Raw genomic sequence first — 21,535 nt, 5'->3', positions numbered from 1 at the left:
TGAATTGTGGTCTTCTCTGCACTGTCCATGGAGAAGGTGGGGGAGGGGAGGGAGAGATTCTCTAACAGGCTGTGTTCTGTGGGGAAGGGGAGCTGACAGCTGACAGATTGGGAGGTTTATGGATGGCACGTGAAAGAGAACACAGAAGGACAACAGGTAGGTGAAAGAAGTCAGCAGAGAAAGACAAAGACCGTGTGATCCCATTTACGTGGGAACTGAAAAAACAAACCAACACAGCCAAGCTCACAGATACAGAGAACAGATTGGTGGTTGCCAGAGGCTGGTGCTGAGTGAGTAAAACAGGTGAAGAGCATCAAAACGTACAAACTTCCAGTTATAAAATAAATAAGTCACGGGGATGCAGTGCACAGAATGGCAACCATAGTTAACGATACTGTATTGCATTTTTCAAAGTTGCTCAGTGAGTAAATCTTAAAAGTTCTCATCACAAGACAAAAAATCCCACAACTATGTATAGAGATGGATATTAACTGGACTTATTGTGGTGATCATTTTGCAAAATATACAAATATTGAATCATTAAGTCATATACCTGAAACTAATATAATAATGTATGTTAATTATTCTTCAATTAAAAAAGAAGAAGAAGAAGTAGGGCCGCAGAGAGGAAACGGAAGAGGATTCCTCTTTCACTCACAACTGGCCCAAGTAGCTTACCTTGGAGAACAGGGGAGCTTATACATGGAGGAAAACTATCACCCAGAACCAACTGGATTTTAAAAAGCAGGTTATTTATTTAGTTAGTTAGTTAGTTAGTTTCTTTCTTTCATTCATTCATTCACCTGGAGTTATGGTAGTAAATAAGGAGCTCACATTTTAGTGGGTGACAGAGAGTAAACAAATAAATGTATACTCTAACAGCCCATCATCATATGGACTATGTAGTAATTTGCTTTAAAAGTACTTCAGTATAAAGAGAAGTTGTCCCTATACCCACAGAATTTAAAACATGTTAATCAGGAGTCCACAGGCCAGAAGCATTTTTCTCAGTCTGTTGAGATCTTGCTTTCAGGTGTATCCTCTGTTGGGCTCAAATAAATTCTTATAAAAATTCTCAAAAAAATAAAACAGGAACCCACAGGCTAGAGATGGTTATTTAGGGCTTTAAATATCATTTTAGAAATCTGCACGAGAAGGTTTGTTAATGAACACGATGATATTTTTTTAAATCCCTATCCAAGGATTTTATGTTTTCATTGATTTAAAAAAAATGTTTTTATTTTTTTAAAGAGAAAAGAAGGGAGAGGGATAGAAACATCAATGTGAGAGAGAAACATTGATCGGTTGCCTCCTGCATGCCCCCTACTGGGGATCAAGCCCACAACTCGGGCATGGCCCTGACCAGGAATCGACCTGGGACCTCTCAGTCCATGGGATGACACTCAATCCACAGAGCCACACTGGCCGGGCTGTTTTCATTGATTTGAGAGGGTGGGGTGTGTGTGTGTGGGGGGAAATGGACACAGAGAGAGAAACATCTGTGTTATCCATCAGTTGCCTCCCATTGGTGCCCTGACGGGGATCAAACCCTCAACCTGGATGTATGCCCTGACTGGGAATCAAAATTGTGACCTTTTGGTGCACAGGATGATGTTCCAAACAACTGAGCCACACTGGCCAGGGTACAAAGATGATTATTAGTTGGTGAAATGGTGTTCAAGACATGCAGTTTTACCTACTAATGGGAGAAGATATTTGCCAATGATACATCCAATAAGGGGCTAATATCCAAAACATGTAAAGAACTCAAACAACTTAACAATGAAGAAAACCCCAAACAATCCAATTAAAAATTGAGCAGAGAACCTGAATAGACGTTATTCCCAACAGGACATACAGGCGGCCAGTAGACATAAGAAAAGATGCTCAACATCATTAATCATCAGGAAAATGCAAACTAAAACCACAATGAGAAGTCACCTCATACCGGTCCACAAACAACAAGTGTTGTCAAGGATGTGGAGAAAAGGGAACTCTCATGCACTCTTGGTGGGATTGTAAGTTAGTGCAGCCACTATGAAAAACAGTATGGAAATTCCTCAAAAAATTAAAATTAGAGCTGCCGTATGATCCAGCAATCCCACTGCTGGGTTTTATCCAAAGAAAGCAAAAACACTAACTCAAAAATACACATGCACCCCTACGTTCATCATAGCATTTGTAGTAACAGCCAACATATGGAAGCAACCTAGATGTGCATCCATCAATAGACAAATAGATAAAGAAGACAGGGTGTGTGTGTGCGTAAGTGCGTGTGTGTGTGTGTGTGTGTGTGTGTAGAAATATTATTCAGCAATAGAAAGAATAAAATCTTGCCATTTGTAACAATATAGATGGACCTAGAGGAGATTATAGGAAGTGAAATAAGTCAGACAGAGAAAAACACATACAGTATGATCTCACTTATGTGTGGAATCTAAAAAAAAACAAATACATGAATAAACAAAACAAAATAGGAACGGGCCCACAGATATAGAGACCAAGCTGACTGTTGCCAAAGGGGAAGGGGTAGGGTAATGGGAAAAAATATAGCACATACAATTCTGCACAGTACATATAAGTTGATAACAATAATAAATGGCTATGTTACTGGGGGGAGGAAAAAAGACATGCAGTTGATTGGAAAGATTACTCTGCCCTGTGCATGATAAACAGACAAGTATTCTCCAAGCCAAGCAAGCTCCAGCTGGTGAACTGATACCCTGGTCTGGTGGTCCTGCTGTCAGCATGTCAGGAAGTCCATGGCCCTGTCATGAAAGGGCTTGTTCAGCATCCAAGGACAAAGAGATGAGCTTTCCTGGAGTCAAGAACAAGCTGAATGACTGTCTTTGTGCCCGTTTGCACCTTTGAAAGGATTGCTTCCACTGTAATACAGCAAGTAATGCATCTGGGGCCAAGATAGTGGGTGAAGGGGACATACACTCCCCAGCCCCTCACCCTCCATTTCTAATTGCCAGAGACACAAGGGATCTGACATTTGCTGAATGGCCAAAGTGACTCCGGTCACATAAAATATAAACACATATAACTTAATGACAAGGTCTTGAAGAGAAACAAAGCAGGGTAAGAGAACATGGATGGAGTGTAGGTTGGTTAGACAAGATACCTGAATAAAAGAATCCTCATCTCAAAGTGTTCAAACAAACAAGTGAGGTCTTTATCTTCATGAGCACACATGTAGAATATATTCCAGAAAGAATGAACGCAATTGCTGCTATGGAATATCAGATGGTGCTGGTGCAGAGGCAAGTTCTAGCTCTGGAAAGGACCTGAGGTACCATTTATTTCAGCCTTCTCACTTTATAGCTCAAACAACTGAGACACAGCTATGCTAAGTGGTCTCCCTGAGGTCACACGGCTGGTTGGTAAGAGATGAAGGATTATCGACCTTTAGGACTGAGTGTGGGGAAGCAATGGGAACACCTCTGTCTAAACAAGAAGAGCCCTAAGGGGAGGGCTGAGGTTGGTTAATTCCGGGGAATTTTGATTTTAGCTCATCAAGGAAGAGGACCATTCCACATCGCTGGGTGACAGCAGCAGCTGCCCAGCACCAGCAGGAAATAGCAGGTGGGAACAATCAGGGTTTTACTTTCAAATCCTTCTGAGGTCATGTCTAGAAATTGTGCATGTGGAAGGAGGTAGGAAGGAGGAGGCCAGCGCCCAGAGAGAGGCAGGAGATGCTGCTGGAAGGATAGCCATGAGACAGGCCTGCTGGGCTGAGGGCTCTGTGCAGAGCTGGGGCCAGCAGGGAGAGCCTGGGTTTCATCACTGACAAGGTGGGAGCCCCCTGCCCTCAGCTCCACGGAGGAGGGGAAACTGGCCACCTGGCTGTAAGGAAACAGGAAGCAGAGGGGCTCCATCATGCCCACGGGATGGCGGCAGAAAGTCACTGCCTGGTTGCAGAGGGGTGTGCAGGCCAAACCTGAGAAGCAAAGCGAGCTGGAGTACACGGCCTATTATACCAGGTGGGCAAAGCGAGCTGGAGTACACGGCCTATTATACCAGGTGGGCTACGCGCATGGCTTTCAGGAGGTTTAAAACCTTGACCAAGAGGGGAAGAAAAAGACAGGAGGGGAAGGATGGGGTCAAAGAATGGGTAACTCGCCCTGGCTGGTTTGGCTCAGCGGTTAGAGCGTCGGCCTGCGGTCCTGAGAGACCCGGGTTCGGTTCCCGCTAAGGGCACGTACCTCGGTTACAGTTTGTCCCCGGCCCTGGTCGGTTGTGCGGGTGGCAGCCACTCGATGTGTTCCTTTCACATCGATGTCTCTCTCTCTCTCTCTGTTCCTCTCTCTCCCTCCCACTCTACCTGAACAAAAAATGGAAAAATGTCCTCGGGTGAGGATAAAAAAAAAAAGAATGGGTAACTCCAAGTCAACCTATCAGTATATATTCTTTACTCTCTGAAATTTCTAAGAGATAAGGGAAAATTTGTTTTGTTTTTTCTCAGTTAAAATATAGAGGGTAGGGCTCCAAACAGCTCTGACTGAAATAAATGAAATGTATCTTCGGTCGGCATCTCTCAGCCTTACTCCCCAAGAGGCTGAGAGATGTAGATGGCAGTGCCTGGGAGAAATGATGACCAGAGGAAAGTTGGAACTTTGAGCTCTTTCCCCAGCAGTAGGAAGGGGAGTGGTACTGCAGATTGCGTTTAACTGCCAATAGCCAGTGATTTAACTCATCCTGCCTATGCGGGCAGGTCATGGTGGGTAGTCACATCCCAGGCACATAACTTCTTTAGTTAATAAAAGAATTGTTTTTGTGCATCTAGGTTAACACACCTTTGAGATGCCTCTTTTCAGACCTCTCCCTCTAAAGTGTGACACCCTCAAGAGAGTACAGGATCTTGTGAGCCAGCCTGAAATTCCTGCCTTGCTTTCTCTCACCTCCGTCGAGTCTTCCGTAAGTTCCCTCCTTAACTCCAAACGCATACAAGAAAATGCAAACTGTTCTTCTCCGAAGAATTAGAAAGAAATCTTGCTTCCCGGCAACTGTCATCAGTTTGGGATCAAATAAACTCTTATAAAAATTCTTCAATAAACTCTTTAAAAAAAGGTTTGGAAGTTACTTACATGGACATTCAGGTCTTTCCACCCTTTTCTGTGTCTCTCAAATCATCATGGGCCAGTCACTGACCATGACCTTTCTAGCCTGGAGGGAAGCTGAAATGTCCCTGGTCATCTGTTCAAGACTTTGCAATCATTGTGCTATGTGTATCTTTTTGATGCCGAGGTGTTGATAGTGGCATTTACACATTCCGGAAAAGTGCTACCATGAAAAAATATAATTGGATTTTGTCCCCAGTTCTTGGCACAGAACTCCTAAACACCATCAGAACTCCCTGAGTAATAGGAGAGCCTTTTGTTAATCACAAAGAGCTTCTTTTGAGCACACCCAAGTTTGCACTAATGCGGTGACGTGGTTAGGGTGTGTCCTGTGATAGTCTCATGCTGGGGCTGGTACCAGAAGGATCTAGGTTTGAACTATGGGCTGCCACCACAGGGTCCACCCACTGACCTCTGGGAAAGGGGCGGGGCGGGCCAGAAGGTTAAGCTCTGCAGAAACTCTTGAACAATGAGATTGGAACCTCCAAGGTGATGAACACATGAAGGTCCTGGGAGGGTGGCACACCGCACAGGGCATGGAGCCCCGTGCCCCTCCTCTCACACTGTCTCTGTGCACCTCTTCCATCTGGCTGTCCCTGAGCTATGGTCTTTTAAAATAAATTGGTAAACATAAATAAATATTTCCCTGTGTTCTGTGGGCCATTCTAGAAAATTATGAACTTGAGGACAGGGTCATGAGAACTCTAATTTATAGGCAGTTGGTCAGAAGAACAGGTGATAATCTGACATGTGACTGGCACCTGAAGTGGGTGCGATCTGGTGGGACTGAGCCCTTGGTCTGTGGAATCTGATGCTGTCTCCAGGTAGAGAGTGTCAAAGTTGACTTAACTTTGTAAGACACCCAGAGGTGTGCAGAGTGAAGTATTGAGAGTAAAGGGATAAAACCGAGTTTACTGTGTTTGCAGTAGTTGTTTTGTTTCATTTTTAGGCACAGAAAAGTGATGCTCAATAAGTACATGTAACTTTAATTTCAAATTTACCTGCCTTTTTTTGAAATTGTTTAGGTAGCTTATAAAAAACCCAAAATTAATAAAACTGGAATAAAGGAGGGAATATAGGAATGAAGAGGAGCAAAGTAAATATCTGGCCCGTGCATATGTAGCAGAGACACAGGCTCTCCACCTCCTGATTGCATAACCACGAAGGAAATGTGAAGAATTTCCGAATTTTTATTGTATTGTAATCCACTTAAAAACGGAGTTGGAGCTGCCATCCCAGAACTGCCTTGCAGGTCTTAGGCCTCAAACATTTGGAATGTTAGTTAAAACAGGGCTAAACAACCTTTGGACTGGGCCTAAAGCAACACTGTCTCCAAAACACTATTTGCAAAGATAACAGAAAGCAGATACTGTGACTACCAGACTCATGACTGCTGCACTGTTTAGAACTAGCTCCATTATGCTAGCTCACCTGCACCTATAGACATGCCTTCCTTCTATCGATGGAAGCGTCCCCATTCCCTTCCTCTTAAATACCCCTCATCTCCTAATGGAACACTCTGTGGGTTTCTGCTTGAAACAGTGCTTCCAAAATAGCTATTGTTTTTTTTAAAATCTCAAATAAATGCGTGTTGCCTCTCACTTTGGCCTTTTATGCTTAGGTTAACAATATAAAGTGAAGAGGAAGAGCGGCTTCTCTGAGGGGGTCCCAGAAGCCCCTGCACACTGGGGTGGGGGTGGGGGGCTCTGCAGAGAGGGAAAGGTGCATTGCTGTGGGCACAGGAAATGCAATTGTGACTCCCAGTAAAAGTCAAAGGTATAACATTATAGGTAAAATCTGTCCATGGTTGACAAATGTGGCTTTCAAGTGTTGCAGCTTTTGTAGGACTTAGACTATACCTTAAACTATGTTCCCCAAATATGACCATTCTCACAGGGATCTTGATAGGAGTTGGTGGTTAAATGGTGCAAGAGGCTACTTTTTAGCTTGGGGCCTGGAATCAGAGTGTCCTATTCTGATCACTAAGGAAAGATTCTAGAAACTGGAGTTGGCAGTGCTGATGTCCTATGATGAAAAATTACAGCCTTTAACAGAATTCTTGTCAGGACACCTTCTATTCTGTCTCCACACAGAGACTAGAGGGTATTTGCATATAAAACCACTGGGGTTTTCCTCTAACAGCAGAGCTAGAGTTCAGCGGAGGCCTCCTAATTTGACCCAGAGCAACACGGCTGAGAAAGAAGAGGTTTTAGCCTGAAACAGAGTAGGTGGTACCAGCTAAATCACCAGAGCCTCCACAGTGCTGCTTTGGAAGACAAGTTAGCTCTGATCATCGAAGGAGGTGATGACCTGCGTGTTATCTGGTAACATCCGTGGCCGTGCTGGAGAAGGCAGCCACCAGCCGTGTGGCTGCAGGAGAATGCACCTTACAGACCTCCGAGTCCCTGCCTGGCTCCCGCGCTCTGAAATTCACCACCACGTCTTGCTGTTCCAATACGTGAACATGACGGAGTACAATGACAGGCTCATTCCTGAGACACGCAGGACTCCTCTGAAGCTGACATTGTCATTCCTCTTCCCACCAGCAGCCTTGTCAAACCTTTCTTAGATTGCTGGTCTGGGATGTTTCCAACCAACCGCCCATCCTGGCTCCTTCACTGAGCTCAGGCTTGCACGGTGGCTGTCCCGGACTTCCCCTCCCCCATGTTCTCACACATGCACTTGCCCGAATCAAATCTGCACATGTTTAGTCCCATCTTGATCTCTGTGTCTTGGAAGACCTGAACCAACATAAACAGCAATTTCTGTTTCATCTTAGTTGATGGTTAACCTTTCCAACAACAGCTGAAAATTGATATTCCAAATGTCTCTGCTCAGCCCGAGAAAACCCTCCTCCATTTCAAAGTCCAGACAATACTGACTGTTCTCCAGTAGAGAGGGTTTCCGTGGTGACAAAGCATATACGGAACACAAGAAGGCAAGGCCACTGTCTTCAACTCATGTCAAATGACAAAACGGGACTTCTATTCTTTTAATTATTCAGCTGCTAAAGCTCTACCCCAAATCCCTTCTAGCCCGTTCTCTGATATCAGGTGCAAAGCCTCTGTGTCTCCATTTTGGGACAAGACACAACATTTTCTTCTAATAGTTGTCTTTTCCAATATACCAGGAAAGCCAAGAGATACTTCTTCTTCTTTTTTTTTTTAATTAAATTAAATTGCTTAAAATAAGACTGGACTGGAACTGTGTGGGCTCACTCGGGATTTGGAGGGTGCTCAGAGCTTTTGCTGAGTGCAGCCACACAGGACTGTGGTCATCTTACTCCTTCCCAGGGCCCTGGGGAGAGGCGGCAGCCCCTCCCTCCAAGAGATACTTCTTAAAGACCTCTTCATGGTGCTTAATGCAGAGTTCATGCAGACACTTGCAAACATAAAGTAAGGACCCTCTCAGGACTGATTAGTGGCTCAAAATGTGGGCCAAGACAGGCTGTTTAACTCACCGCATATTATAGCTTCTCCACACTGTTAGTCAGCAAACTAAGTCGTGGACACAATTACATTCCCTCACTGGTTTCATTGTGAGGCAGGATAGGAAGAAGCCAGGAATATTCCTTGGCAAGTAAATGGGGAAACTGAGACAGGTGGCTGAGTTAAACTGACCTCACCCAGCACCCTGACTCACTTGCCTCCTTCTCCCTTGGATGTCCACTCCCTTAATCACTAAGACCTCAGGATGATGAGGTTCTGATCAGCATCAAATAATCTTAGGAACAAAGCCTGAGTCTGTTGACCACAGAGACAGACGTTTGGTCAAACTAGAGATAACACCTAGGCCTCAGTTGTGTTTCAGCTCCAGGCCCAGAAAAGCAGCAAAACCACAGAAAGTGAGCCTTGGCTGATATTGACTAATGACTCCCTACTCTGGAACTGACCAATCAGTAGGGACCACAACCCTGAAGGAACACACTTGGAAGGCTGATGAATATTCTATTGTGATCCTCCCTTTGAGAACTCCTCTAAAATTCCTGCCTTTAAAAACAGATAAAATACATCAAAAAAATTATTTACCGTGACCAAGTGGAATTCATTCCAGGGATGCAAGGCTGGTACAATGTTCGCAAATCAATAAATGTGATACACCACATAAACAAAATGAAGAATAAAAACCATATGATCATATCAATAGATGCTGAAAAAGCATTCAACAAAATCCAGCACTATTTCTGATAAAAATGCTCAGCAATGTGGGAATAGAGGGATCATATCTCGACATAATAAAAGCCATATATGAAAGACCTACAGCCAACATCATACACAATGGGCAGAAACTAAAAACATTTCCCCTAAGAGCAGAAACAAGACAGGGATGTCCACTTTCACCACTCTTATTTAACATAGTACTGGAAGTCTTAGCCACAGCAATCAGACATGAAGAAAAAATAAAAGGGATCCAAACTGGAAAGGAGGAAGTGAAACTGTCATTATCTGCAGATGACATGATATTATATATAAAACCCTAAAGACTCCATCACAAATATACTAGACTTAATCAATGCATTTGGCAAAGTAGCAGGATACAAAATTAACATCAAGAAATCGATGGCATTCTTATACACCAATGATGAATTCACAGAAAGAGAAACTGAAAAAACAATCCCATTTATCATCGCGGCAAAAAAATTAAGATACCTAGGAGTAAACTTAACCAAAGAAGTAAAGGACCTATTTGCAGAAAACTAAAGGACATTGAAAATGGAAATAGAGGAAGATATAAAAAAGTAGAAGCACATACTCTGTTCATGAATTGGAAGAATTAACATCATTAAAATGTCCATACTACCCAAAGCAGTCTATAGATTCAGTGCAATCCCCATAAAAATACCAACGACATATTTCACAGAACTAGAACAAATGCTTCAAAAGTTCATATGGAACCAAAAAAGTTTCCGAAAAGCCAAAGCAATTTTGAAAAAGAAGGACAAAGTAGGTGGGATCACAATACCAGATATCAGGTTATACTACAAAGCCACCGTAATCAAAACAGCCTGGTACTGGCACAAGAACAGGCATATAGACCAGTGGAACAGAACAGAGAACCCAGAAATGGACCCAAGGCAATATGCTCAATTAATATTTGACAAAGGTGGCAAGAGCATACAGTGGAGTAAAGACAGCCTTTTTAATAAATGGTGTTGGGAAAATTGGACAGCTACATGCACAAAAATGAAACTAGACCATCAACTTACACCGTACACAGAAATAAACTCAAAATGGATAAAAGACTTAAATGTGACCCTTGAATCCATAAAAATTCTAGAAGAAAATGTAGGTATCAAAATTTCGGACATCATACGCAGCAGAATTTTCACTGATACATCACCTAAGGTGACAGAAACAAAGGAAAAAATGAACACATGGGACTATATCAAACTAAAAAGCTTTTCTTCACAGCAAAAGAAAGAATAATCAAAATGGAAAGGCAACACACTGTATGGGAGAACATCATTGCCAATGACACATCAGATAAGGGGTTAATTTCCAAAATATATAGAGTACTCATACAACTCAACAAAAGGAAGACAAAGAACCCAATTTAAAAATGGGCAGAGGAGCTGAATAGACACCTCTCCAAACAGGACATACAAACGGCCAAGAGACATATGAAGAAATGCTCAACATCACTAATCATCAGAGAGATGCAAATTAAAACAACAATGAGGTATCACCTCACACCTGTCAGAATGGCCGCCATCAACAAATCATCAAACAGCAAGTGTTGGTGAGGTTGTGGAGAAAAGGGAACTCTAGTACACTGCTGGTGGGAATGCAGACTGGTGCAGCCACTATGGAAAACAATATGGTGTTACCTCAAAAAATTCAAAATTGAACTGCCATTTGACCCAGTGATCCCGCTTCTAGGAATATACCCATAGAAGCCTGAAACATCAATCAGAAAGAATATATGTACCTTCATGTTCATAGCAGCACTATCTACAATAGCTAAGATCTGGAAACAGCCCAAATGTCCATCAGTAGACGAATGGACAAAAAAGCAGTGGTACGTATACACAATGAAGTACTATGCAGCTGTAAGAAAAAAAGATCACTTATCCTTTGAGATGACATGGAGGAACCTAGAAAGTATTATCCTAAGTGAAACAAGCCAAGCAGAAAAAGACAAGTACCACATGATCTCACTTATATATGGAATATAATGAATATAACAGTCTGAGGAATAGGGTAGACCCAGAAACATGGAAGTAGGGTATAGACTGACAACCCTCAGAAGAGAGGGTGGTGGGCATGGCAAGAGATAAACCACAGAACTTATACGCATGTATGCATAACCAATGGACATGGACAACAAAGCCGGGGATGAGGCAGGGGGGATGGGGAGGAGGGTGACAATGGGGTAAAAAAGGAGAAACATCTGTAACAAAAATAAAATAAAATAAAATAATAATTAAAAATAAATAAATAAAAGCAGATTAAAAACCCTTAAGACAAAGGACCCAGCCCCCCCCCTCACTCAAGCACAGCTGAACCTCCCCAGCCCCCGCCACTTCTTTCCTAAGGTGTGTGTCTTTGCTCTCTTTCTCCAAGGGCCCTTCTTTTGCCTCAGTAACTTGTTTCCTGAATCCATGCTACCCAGCTAGCTCATTTCTTCTGTCTCTGTGACTTTCCTTCTAAAGGACCAGTGTAGCCACCCCTAGGCTCACTTCTGCTGCTATGATCTTGCTTTTTTTTATCTTAGCCCTTACTTTGTTTCACTGTCCCAAGCTTTAATACACATACTTTCAAAACCACCTGGACTTGTGTTGTGAAATCTTTCCTGCACAAAGTCAAGAACTGAGAGCCCACATTGCCGGTAACAATTGTCCTATTAATTCCTGCTAGCAACTATATTCCCCAACATTTAAAAAACTATATATACATGTGAAACTTACAACTTCATATGCCAGATAGTTTGGGATTTTTGCTTTCTTGGAAACATGACCATTTGGTTTATTTTCTATGACTCTTCAGTGGTCCCGTGGGGCTCAGAGTACCTCTTCCTAGAGACCCATTTCAACATACCTCCGGTCTGTGGGGTACAGTTCCACAGTGACTACATCAAGAGAGTTCCAGGCTGAGATGGTCAATCCATTGTACAGACACAGCATACCTATCATCATGGACTCGCTGGTGCCGAACCAAAGAAAGAAACAGCTGATCCCCGAAAGCACCATAGAGCCACCTGCCAACAAAGCAGACAAAAGTCTGGGATGTTTCCTGTCATCTTGGTAAAGCAAAGACCTACGGTCTTCAAGCTCTCACAGCAACACAAATCCCAAGGGGAAGCTGCAGGCTGGGCTTGGCAAAGCTCAGGTACGGGTGTGCTCAACTGGATGAAAGGTTTGCCTCTCTAACTGCCTTTTGAACACAGCAAGCATGAAATTCACATCATCAATTACTCGGCTACTTAGGTGGAAAAATATACATTAGTCACACATAATTAGTTTTCCAGGCTGTGAACTCATGGAAGCTGCTCAAATGAAATGTAATTAGACATAATTTTCACTAAAATTTTGTCTTAATGAATGGTTTTAAGGGCTTTCTCTTGTCTCTGTGGGATGCAAATCCCTAAGAGGCAGAGGGTACAGTGGGATACAGGCTCCCTCTAGATTACAGGGCAGTTCTTTTATTTTACATGAAACTAAGCACATACCTAGCATCGTTAAGCGCCCGATTCTGTCCATCAAGAGAGCAGACACGATGTTCCCTGGTAACACTGCTAATGTTCCCAGGAAGTTGACAAAATAAATCCAGTAGGCACTATAGTCATCATCAAAGGTAATCTGGCATCCCGTTTTATTGTGAAAAAATGAGCAGTTTTGAAATTCACTATCAATGAATTTATATTGCTCAAAATCTGTGAACATAAAGAAAGATAATTCATCAAGCTCTTAGTAGTTATACACCAGTAGAAGAAAGCCTACTGAGAATTCAGGAAGGAATCATATTGTAAACTCCTTGGGGGCTTCAAGGCCTGGGCTGGTTGGACTTTTAGTGTCTTTGCCTGGCCAAAGTACAGGGTCTAGGACTTTACATTACAAAGTATGGTTGGCCCTCCATACCCACAGATTCCACAACTGCGGATTGGAAAAAAGAAAATTATGTTGTTGCTGATATGTACTGTGTAGTTAGGCCCATTACAGATGCATCTGGAACATGTACAGACATTTTTTTCTTATTGTTATTCCCTAATAATACAGTATAACAACTATTTATACAGTATTTATATTGCGTTAGATATTATAAGTAATCTAGAGATGATTAAAGTATACAGAAGGATGTGTGTAGGTTATGCAAATACTACACTATTTTAAATACTATGAAGGAATACCTTTGTTGAAAAAAGGAGTAAATTAAGTTAAAGATCCAGTTATCCTCTGATTTCTTTTGATTGGCCATTGCTTATTTTATTACTTGTTTACTCCTTTATGATGTTTGTTTGTTCTAATTATCATGTTATATAAGGACTATCATGATAGTGCTAATAGCTTCCATACAACAATTACAGAAACAATTTGTTTTAAAACATGCATGAATCAGCCATATGTTCACCATCTCTGCTGACTGTAGTTCAGGCAGGCTGACTTACACAAACACCAGATTTGGAAAACAGGATTATCAAAACAAGTAAACTACTGGTTAATTCTTTGCTTTAAAAAGTATTCACTAAACCATTTATTTTTCAACTTTGAACTTCAGCAAGTCCCATTTGCACTAAATCTCACAAAAAAACCCAAACAATACACAATTATATTTGATCCAACCTGATTTAGGGAATCCATTCATTTATACTTTAACCTCCATCTCCCCCATAAGCCTCTGCCCATACTGCCACATGGTTATCACATTTCTGCCCAGTGCCAGGCCCTCTGAAGAGGCCTCAGCAGGGCTAAGTAGCACACCTACCTGTGTTGTCAAAAACAGTATCAATAAATGTGCAGTTTTTGAAGTAGGTATTGACGGAAGTCACATCCTCAAAGGTGCAGGCCTTAAAAACCGAATCCTTGAAGGTTACAGATTTGAACTTGACCCCTAGGAATCTGCTCAACACACACAAAATTTGTATCAATGATTGTCCATCAGGGTTCAAAGCTAAGTCAAACAAGTTTAGAGATGAGATGCCTCTTTGTGGACCATCTTAATTATAAAGAATATTGGTTTCTGGGTTTTGCAAGCTCTTATCCCCCCCCCCCCCCCCCCCCCACCCCCCGCCCCCATGCAGCCTGTCCTTTGGCTATTCACTGCTCGCCAAGATTATTGCCTCCCAGAAGAAGAGATGACATCCCAGAGAACTTTGCTTAGCTTCTTGGTAAAAGTTTTTTTGGGGTTTGCAATCACAGGTAGAAAAACTGGAAATTGGCCCTGGCCAGTTTGGCTCAGCGGTTAGAGCATCGGACTGCAGTCCAGAGAGACCCGAGTTTGGTTCCCACTAAGGGCGTGTTCCTCGGTCGCAGTTTGTCCCCGGCCCTGGTTGGTCATGTGGGTGGCAGCCACTCGATGTGTCCCTTTCACGTCGATGTTTCTTTCTCTCTCTCTCTCCCTCCCACTCTATCTGAACAAAAAAATGGGAAAATGTCCTCGAGTGAGGACAAAAAAAACAAAACAAAACAAAACAAGAAAAACTGGAAATTACTTGTGGCCATTAATTTTTTTTTTTTCAATCCTATCTCCTTGCTCCTTTTCATATGTCTTTATTTGAAAATTCTCTATCTGGGTTAATGACTCTAACTGGAAGATGCCCTCCCATACACACTTTTAAAGGAAGTCTGTCCCCTAAGCCCAAAACCCAAGGCTTCTTCATTCTAGTGGAGGGATTATCCTGAAGAAAGGACATGAGAATTCTTCATTTACATAAGGAATGATTGACTCAGGGGTCAAGAAACTCATCGGTTGCACTCATTCCAAGAACATTTCCTGTCTCAGACCCAACAGGTATTCCTTGAAACAGCTGGAATTGTGAGAGCTGCCTGTAGAAGGATAACACCTGCTCATGCACAGCTGTGGGGGGAACCCCAGGTGGTGAAAATGATAACAGTCATAATGACCCAAACATCTTAGAAGAGTCTGTGATTCAGATCTGTGCATGTTGATAAGGACTCTCAGGAGACATGGATAAATATTCAACAATGTCTTGGTAATTTATTGAGACCGTGAATATATACTTAGACAGTCACCAGGAGGAAATGGTTGTTCAGCTAAGGAAAAGTTTTGATATCAAATGCCACTCTTATTAGGGGTAGAAAGGGACTGGTCCTAAAGTAATTCACTAATTATTGAATAGTACTTTCAAAATTGTTCTCACCCTAAGGACTGACTATGCATTGTGGCCTAACAGAGCAATCAGCTTAAAAAAATAATCTTATGTCAACCCTCTGCATTCGGGGTCCAGAGAAAAACCATCTAAACTGTACATTTACCCACTAAAGGAGGGTGAGTAATAGTACATTTTAAGATGATCAATTTTTCTGAAATGGAAGTGAATTTAGAAAGGGCAAACAATTTTTTTGAATGGATAATATAAACATAGAGTACACATGGTACAAAATTCAAAATATTGAAAAAGGAAAAAGTAAATTTTTTCTGACCTATCCTCAGGCCACCCAGTTCTGTGCCCACAGATAACCACTGTTGTCAGTTTCTCTCGTGCTCTTCTGAGAGTATTCTGCATAGAGGCTGCTAGCAAATGAGACGCATATTCCACAACTTGCTCTGTCTCCTGGTAGTCTATCTTAAACGTTATTCCCTATCAGTACAAAAAGAGGTGCCATTTTATATGTTGAACAGGAAAATGATTTTTTTTCTTTTTAATCCTCACCCAAGGGTATTTTTCTATTTATCTTTAGATAGAGTGAGAGGGAGAGAGACAAACATCAACATGAGAGGAACACATTGGCTGGCTGCCTCCTGTATGACCCCGACCAGGGCCAGGGACTAGCTGCAACCGAGGTACCTGCCCTTGACTAGAAGTGAACTGTGAGTCTTTGGTCTGCGGGGCGATGCTCTAACTACTGGGCCAAACTGGCCAGGGCCAGGAAAACTACTTCTTAAAAAATGAGTTAGCTAGTGCTATTTCAAATTTCCTTCAAAGAAAATAATCTATCACCTTCTAAGATAAATATACATTTTAGAAAAATTTTAATACTATTAAAATTATTCATCACTATATTGCTAATATAAAATATTCCTTAGTTAGGATTGAATATCCATCTTAGAATTTTAACAAATATTACTTAAAATATAACTGTTAGAGATACAAACATATGTTAGAAATTTCTAATGGAATAGTAATATTTTTTAAAACAAGTGAACCAAATTTCCAACCTAGAATTACAGAGCCCTTGACACTAAGAATTCTGTGAAAAACCAAGTGCAGCTCTGAGCTGGGATTTTATGTGGGAGAGTACAGGTGATTCTGAATGGCTGGATTAGGACTAGGCCCCTCCCTGAATTGTCAATTCAAACAATTATCTCCTAGATGGTAATTCTCCTTTCCATTGCAAATCATAAGTATCCCACAGAATTTTTTTTTTTTTCATCTTTCCAAACTGGTTTTTGCCCTGGGAAACTTTGATTATTTTAGCTTTTTACTTTTACCATTTTTGAAATTGGGACAATTTCCTAAGACTAGTATAAACCATTGAAACTCGTAACAGCGCCTATTTGCTCAAACAACAAATAATGAATATAAATAATGACCTTGTCCATCCCTTTGTCTTTCTGCGAGAATGAACCAGAATCACCTTCCTCTGTCCCTCACCAAGAGGCATTCCAGATTCTACATTAGAAAACACCCTCTGCTAACTTATTCCTTATGTTCAAAGCTCTAACTTTGGGAAATTATTCCTGTTCTCTAACTGAAACTCTTTGATACAATTTAACACCAATTTTTGATTCAGCATTATGGAGAAGAAAGGAATTCTGAAAAGTGGTCCCCCCTTTTTCAGAAATAGATGACAGGCAACAAATTACACTTCAGATTCCTTCTCTGACCTAAATGACATCAGAACCTATTTTCTTTTCTCACACTCTTCATTCTTCTCTTCGCAACTTATTTTCATTTCTCTCCAGGGTCTCTCTAAATGTTTGTTTCATACCAATCAATTCTACCACTTAATAAAGGCAAAGCAGCACAGCTTCAGAAGTAGCTTTAAGTGAAGTACCGGATCCCTTTTCTTTAACACTCATTTGGAAGTATTCCCGTTCAGCCAGAAAATGACTAAATGTACAAACTAAAAAAAAAACCACAAAAACAAAACCCAAAAAACTATGCATGCTTCAGTGCAGCGAAGGCTAGTAAGAAATACATTTTTGTGAACAGGTGGCATATTAAATTATTTCAAAGTTTCTGGACCTGCCATTGTAGTATTCCATTCCGGTATGAATCTGATTTTGCATTGTAAAGTTAATACTGAAATTTGCATATTTCTCTCTTGGCACATTTCTAATTAGTAATGCATATTCATCAGACTGCAGGTGTTTAATGACGTCAGGGAACCAAACAGATAACCCGTAGTACCTGCAAAGACAAAGAAATGCGAGTCTGTAAAGATGCCAGCACAGCAGAGGCAATGCACACCTCCCTGACAAGTTCAGAGAGGGAGCGGTTCCTGAGGAAGTACTCCAATGAAGACTGGCTCCCTGAGACATTATGAATCATCTAGCAGTAATCTGTGCTGCTCTCTCCCCACCACAATGAAGTCTGCAAAAATCAAGGTAGACGTATGGTCTAGGGTTACCTGGAGAACCTCAGGCATATAATTCCTGAAGCCTCATTTGGGAGGAGACATGTGTAAGAATCCCACCCTCTACCCATCTGTGGCATGCTAGTCCTGAAGTTTTCTCATTATCCCGGGCTGCACCGAGGAGTCGCATCTCCTAGTCTGGTGGTACAAACTTCTGGTGTCCAAAAACCAAGAGAGCCCTTAAAGAAGACGCTCTTTTATGAATGGAGATTCTTTCTTGGTTCCTATGCTACTCTTCTACTGCTAGCCGGGGGTGGAGCCCCATTTCTCAAAGCAGTTCAAAGCTGGGAAAAGGGCCATGCAGGTGATTCTCTGAAATTCCAGGTTATTTCCACTTTTTGCCTCTTGGCCTCTAACGTGTCATTCTAACAGGTAACAGCCGAGTCACGCGGCCGTGCTCCTCAGTACAGCAGCCACTTGCCACATGTGCCACTGAGCAGCTGACATGTGCCTAGTCCAAACTGGGAGGTGCTTCAGGTATAAAATATCACATTTGAAGACCAATAAAAAAAAGAATGTAAAAGAAGTCATTCATCATTGTTATATTGACTATACGTTGAAAGGATAATATTTTAGACATAATGAGTCAAGTAAAATATATTATTAAAATTAATTTCACCTGTTTCCTTTTCCTTTTTTTTTTTTTTTTAGCATGGCTGCCGGAAAATTAAAAATGACACATGTGGCTCCCATTATGTTTCTACTGGACAACAATCCTCTAAAATAGTGGTTCCCAAAGTGGGGTCCTTGGACTATCAGCATCAGCATTACCTGGGAACTTGTTAGAAATGTGAACTCTCAGGCCCCATCCAGACCTGCTGAATCAGAAACTCTAGGGGTGGAGTCCTCTAGGTGATTCCTCTGATGTACACTAGATTTGGAGAATCATTGCTCTAGCTTATTCTGTTGCGGGTAGGCACACTAGTTTCGAATCCTGGCCATGCCACTTACAAGTTGTATGATTTTCAGCCAGTTCTCTAAGCCCCAGGAACCCCATCTCTAATACCAGACTGACGATAGCATCCACGTTCCTGGGTGGTTGCTCAGATTAAATGGGAGGCAAAGTATCTAGCAGATAGAGAGTGCTCAAACGATAGCATATGTAGTCTTATCATCATTGCCATCAGGATTCTAGAAACATCATCGGCTCAGGATTTCATAGATCATGAATTAAATTACTGTGAATGTATGTATGAGTGGTGGCCACTGAATAAGAAATGATTCAGAGATGCAACATCTATAGCATTGCTCTCTAGTCATATACATAGGACAAAAAACTTTAAAAATAGTAACCATGAGAAAGCATGTCTGTAATCAATGACGGGGAGGGGTTTCAGCTCAGTTTTATTTATTCAGTAAGTATTTACTAAATATCTTCTAAATGCTATGCGCTGCTTGAGGTTTGGGGGATATCAGTAAGTAAACCACAAAGCTTAAAATGTAGTCAATAATAAATTATTAAACAAAACAAACAAACCAGATAAGTATTATGGAACTCTTCACATCTTGAGAGAACTTTTCTCTTGCTTAACACCTAGTCTAGAGTTTAACACATAGTAGGCTCTGAATACATCTTAATTTTCATCCTTTTCTTCCTTCATAGACTAATAGGTTTTCTAGAACTTGGGTGGGAGTTACATTACATATTCTAAATCAACCCTCTCAACCTAGAAATGAGGAACTGAAACTTAGTAATGCCTCCAAGTCACGTGCAGAACAAGATGCTAGGTCTCCCGGCCACCGCTTCCCTCGTTTGTCCCTTTTTACAGCTCACCGCCCTGGGAAAGATCGGTCCTATCTGATCATCGCCTGTTCTCATTTAGGGATAAGGCAGAGAACTTGCAGTTTAAATGTGGGATTCCACCAGACACAAAGATCCTATTGACCTGAAAGTGTAGCATGTTATTCCTGCATGTTCAAGGAAGAGCAAAGAGGCTGGTGAGGCCGAGGCCAGGCACGTGAGGAGAGGAGGGTGGAGGAGTCAAGGGAGACAAATCATCCAGGTCTTATAAAACATTTCAGATACTACTGCTTTTGCCACCTCAGCTTTATGACAAGATAAGTAAGATGATTGGGTTATAAAACCATAACTGTTAGCAAATCTAGACTGAAAAAAATTTTTTTCTAAAAGTTAACAGCACCAAACAGCATAAGAAAGCAGCATGACTGAGAATTACAGTGTGGAAATTTAAAGATATCACTCACCAGGAATTTAAATATCACTTACCCAAAGGATAGGGTGAACCAAACAATTGTAAGCTTTATTGTATTTTCCCTGACTGGGTAGTTGAAACATCTCATAAAAGTCAACCAAATCTGTAAAATATTAGAGTTAGTTTACTTATATAGTTATCTAGTCAAATCCACTCCCTACGTCCTCCAAAAAATTATTAAAAAGTTGAGTTGTCTTTGTACTAGATTTATCTGAATTTAAAATGGAAAAACCAAAGACTATAGAAAGCCAAATATTGAAATTTTCATTTATCAGCTTCCTGGAGGCCAATGGGCAAAGTAACTCAAGCCTTCAGGGCACACGTCACTGCCAAGACTCCTTGCCAAACACCTTCCCTTCCCAAAGACAGAAGGTCTTAGTTACCCCGATGATCCCAAGGAGAGCTTATTACCTGGTCCTACCCCATGAGTCAAGTGTCCTAGACACAGGTGGGGAAAACCCCATTCACGGAACTAGTCTAGTTGACCCTGCTCTGACAACCTCCAATGCAACAAGTTGGCCAACAGTTCAGGGCAGGCTTTTTACTTACTCCATGCAACTCTGTGTGGATCCGAACAAAACACCTCCTGTACCATGTTCCTGTGTCACTCTCAATTTCAATCAGCTCATCTATTTGTTTTGGGGTTTTGATTCTGTTTACCTGTAAAGAGCAATAGAGGGTAAAATGCTGAGTTCTCTTCTCTGAAGTTGCTCAGGTCAGGCTTACTATTTGTTTTTAAAGGAGCGAAAGCTGACTCCAACAAAAAAGCAGGTATTTGATAACCATTCCATACACATATGAGACTGCTGGTGTAAGTATACAGACCCAAAGGGCACCTAAAAGAACTGAATAAAGAATGAATGGGAGGGAATGCCACAGAGAAATGGGGCAAGGGCAAGTAGCAATGGAATAGTATGAAACCAAAATGCCCTTCTCTGAATCATTACACAAAGGCACACACTGGCAGACACAGCATCTGGACAGGTTAGCTTCTGGATTAAGAACGATTTTGCTTGGACTAAAGTGATTGTACATACTTTTCTTTGGAACCTACTTATTTGATGAACTTGACCCCTAACCATAGCTCGTAAAGCTTTCTCATCAAACTTTTATTCTTGGAGCATCACTGTGACCCTCTCTTCCTTCTCCCATAGCCTAACCAGCCCACTTACGTCTTACAGTATATGTCCCCTTAAGCCCATTTTAGACAAAACATTTTCCATCTAACTCTATGCTGCATATATCAAAAGATTTAAAAACCATGTTCCTTCTAAAAATATTCCAGGCACCCAGTTTTCATTCGTTTAGACTGGCTTTCCCCATTGAGAACAAACTTTGTAAGAAGAGAATCTAAGGACATTCACGCAGAGGGAACAGCACATTCAACAGCAGTGTGGCCGGCCTAGGTAAGTGCGAAGTACAAGGAATGGAAGGGACAGAGC

General features: G+C 41.6%; 1 protein-coding gene across 2 annotated transcripts in view; it reads right to left on the bottom strand.

The window, feature by feature from the left end:
* SV2C (synaptic vesicle glycoprotein 2C) overlaps positions 1-21,535 on the bottom strand; it is a 134,256-nt gene that overhangs the window by 8,968 nt on the left and 103,753 nt on the right. The window contains exons 6-11 of one of the 2 annotated variants that reach the window (XM_036279819.1): positions 20,643-20,753; positions 20,108-20,196; positions 17,490-17,654; positions 14,045-14,178; positions 12,792-12,995; positions 12,161-12,320 (exon numbers count right to left, since the gene is read on the bottom strand). In XM_036279819.1, coding sequence (XP_036135712.1) covers positions 12,161-12,320; positions 12,792-12,995; positions 14,045-14,178; positions 17,490-17,654; positions 20,108-20,196; positions 20,643-20,753 — 863 coding nt within the window. The remainder of the gene's footprint in view (positions 1-12,160; positions 12,321-12,791; positions 12,996-14,044; positions 14,179-17,489; positions 17,655-20,107; positions 20,197-20,642; positions 20,754-21,535) is intronic. The other variant, XM_036279820.1, reaches the window with a different exon arrangement.

The sequence above is a fragment of the Molossus molossus genome, unplaced genomic scaffold, assembly GCF_014108415.1.
Source record: "Molossus molossus isolate mMolMol1 unplaced genomic scaffold, mMolMol1.p scaffold_m16_p_3, whole genome shotgun sequence".
In the NCBI taxonomy this organism is placed as follows: domain Eukaryota; kingdom Metazoa; phylum Chordata; class Mammalia; order Chiroptera; family Molossidae; genus Molossus; species Molossus molossus.
This window is presented reverse-complemented; position numbering and strand designations above follow the sequence as displayed.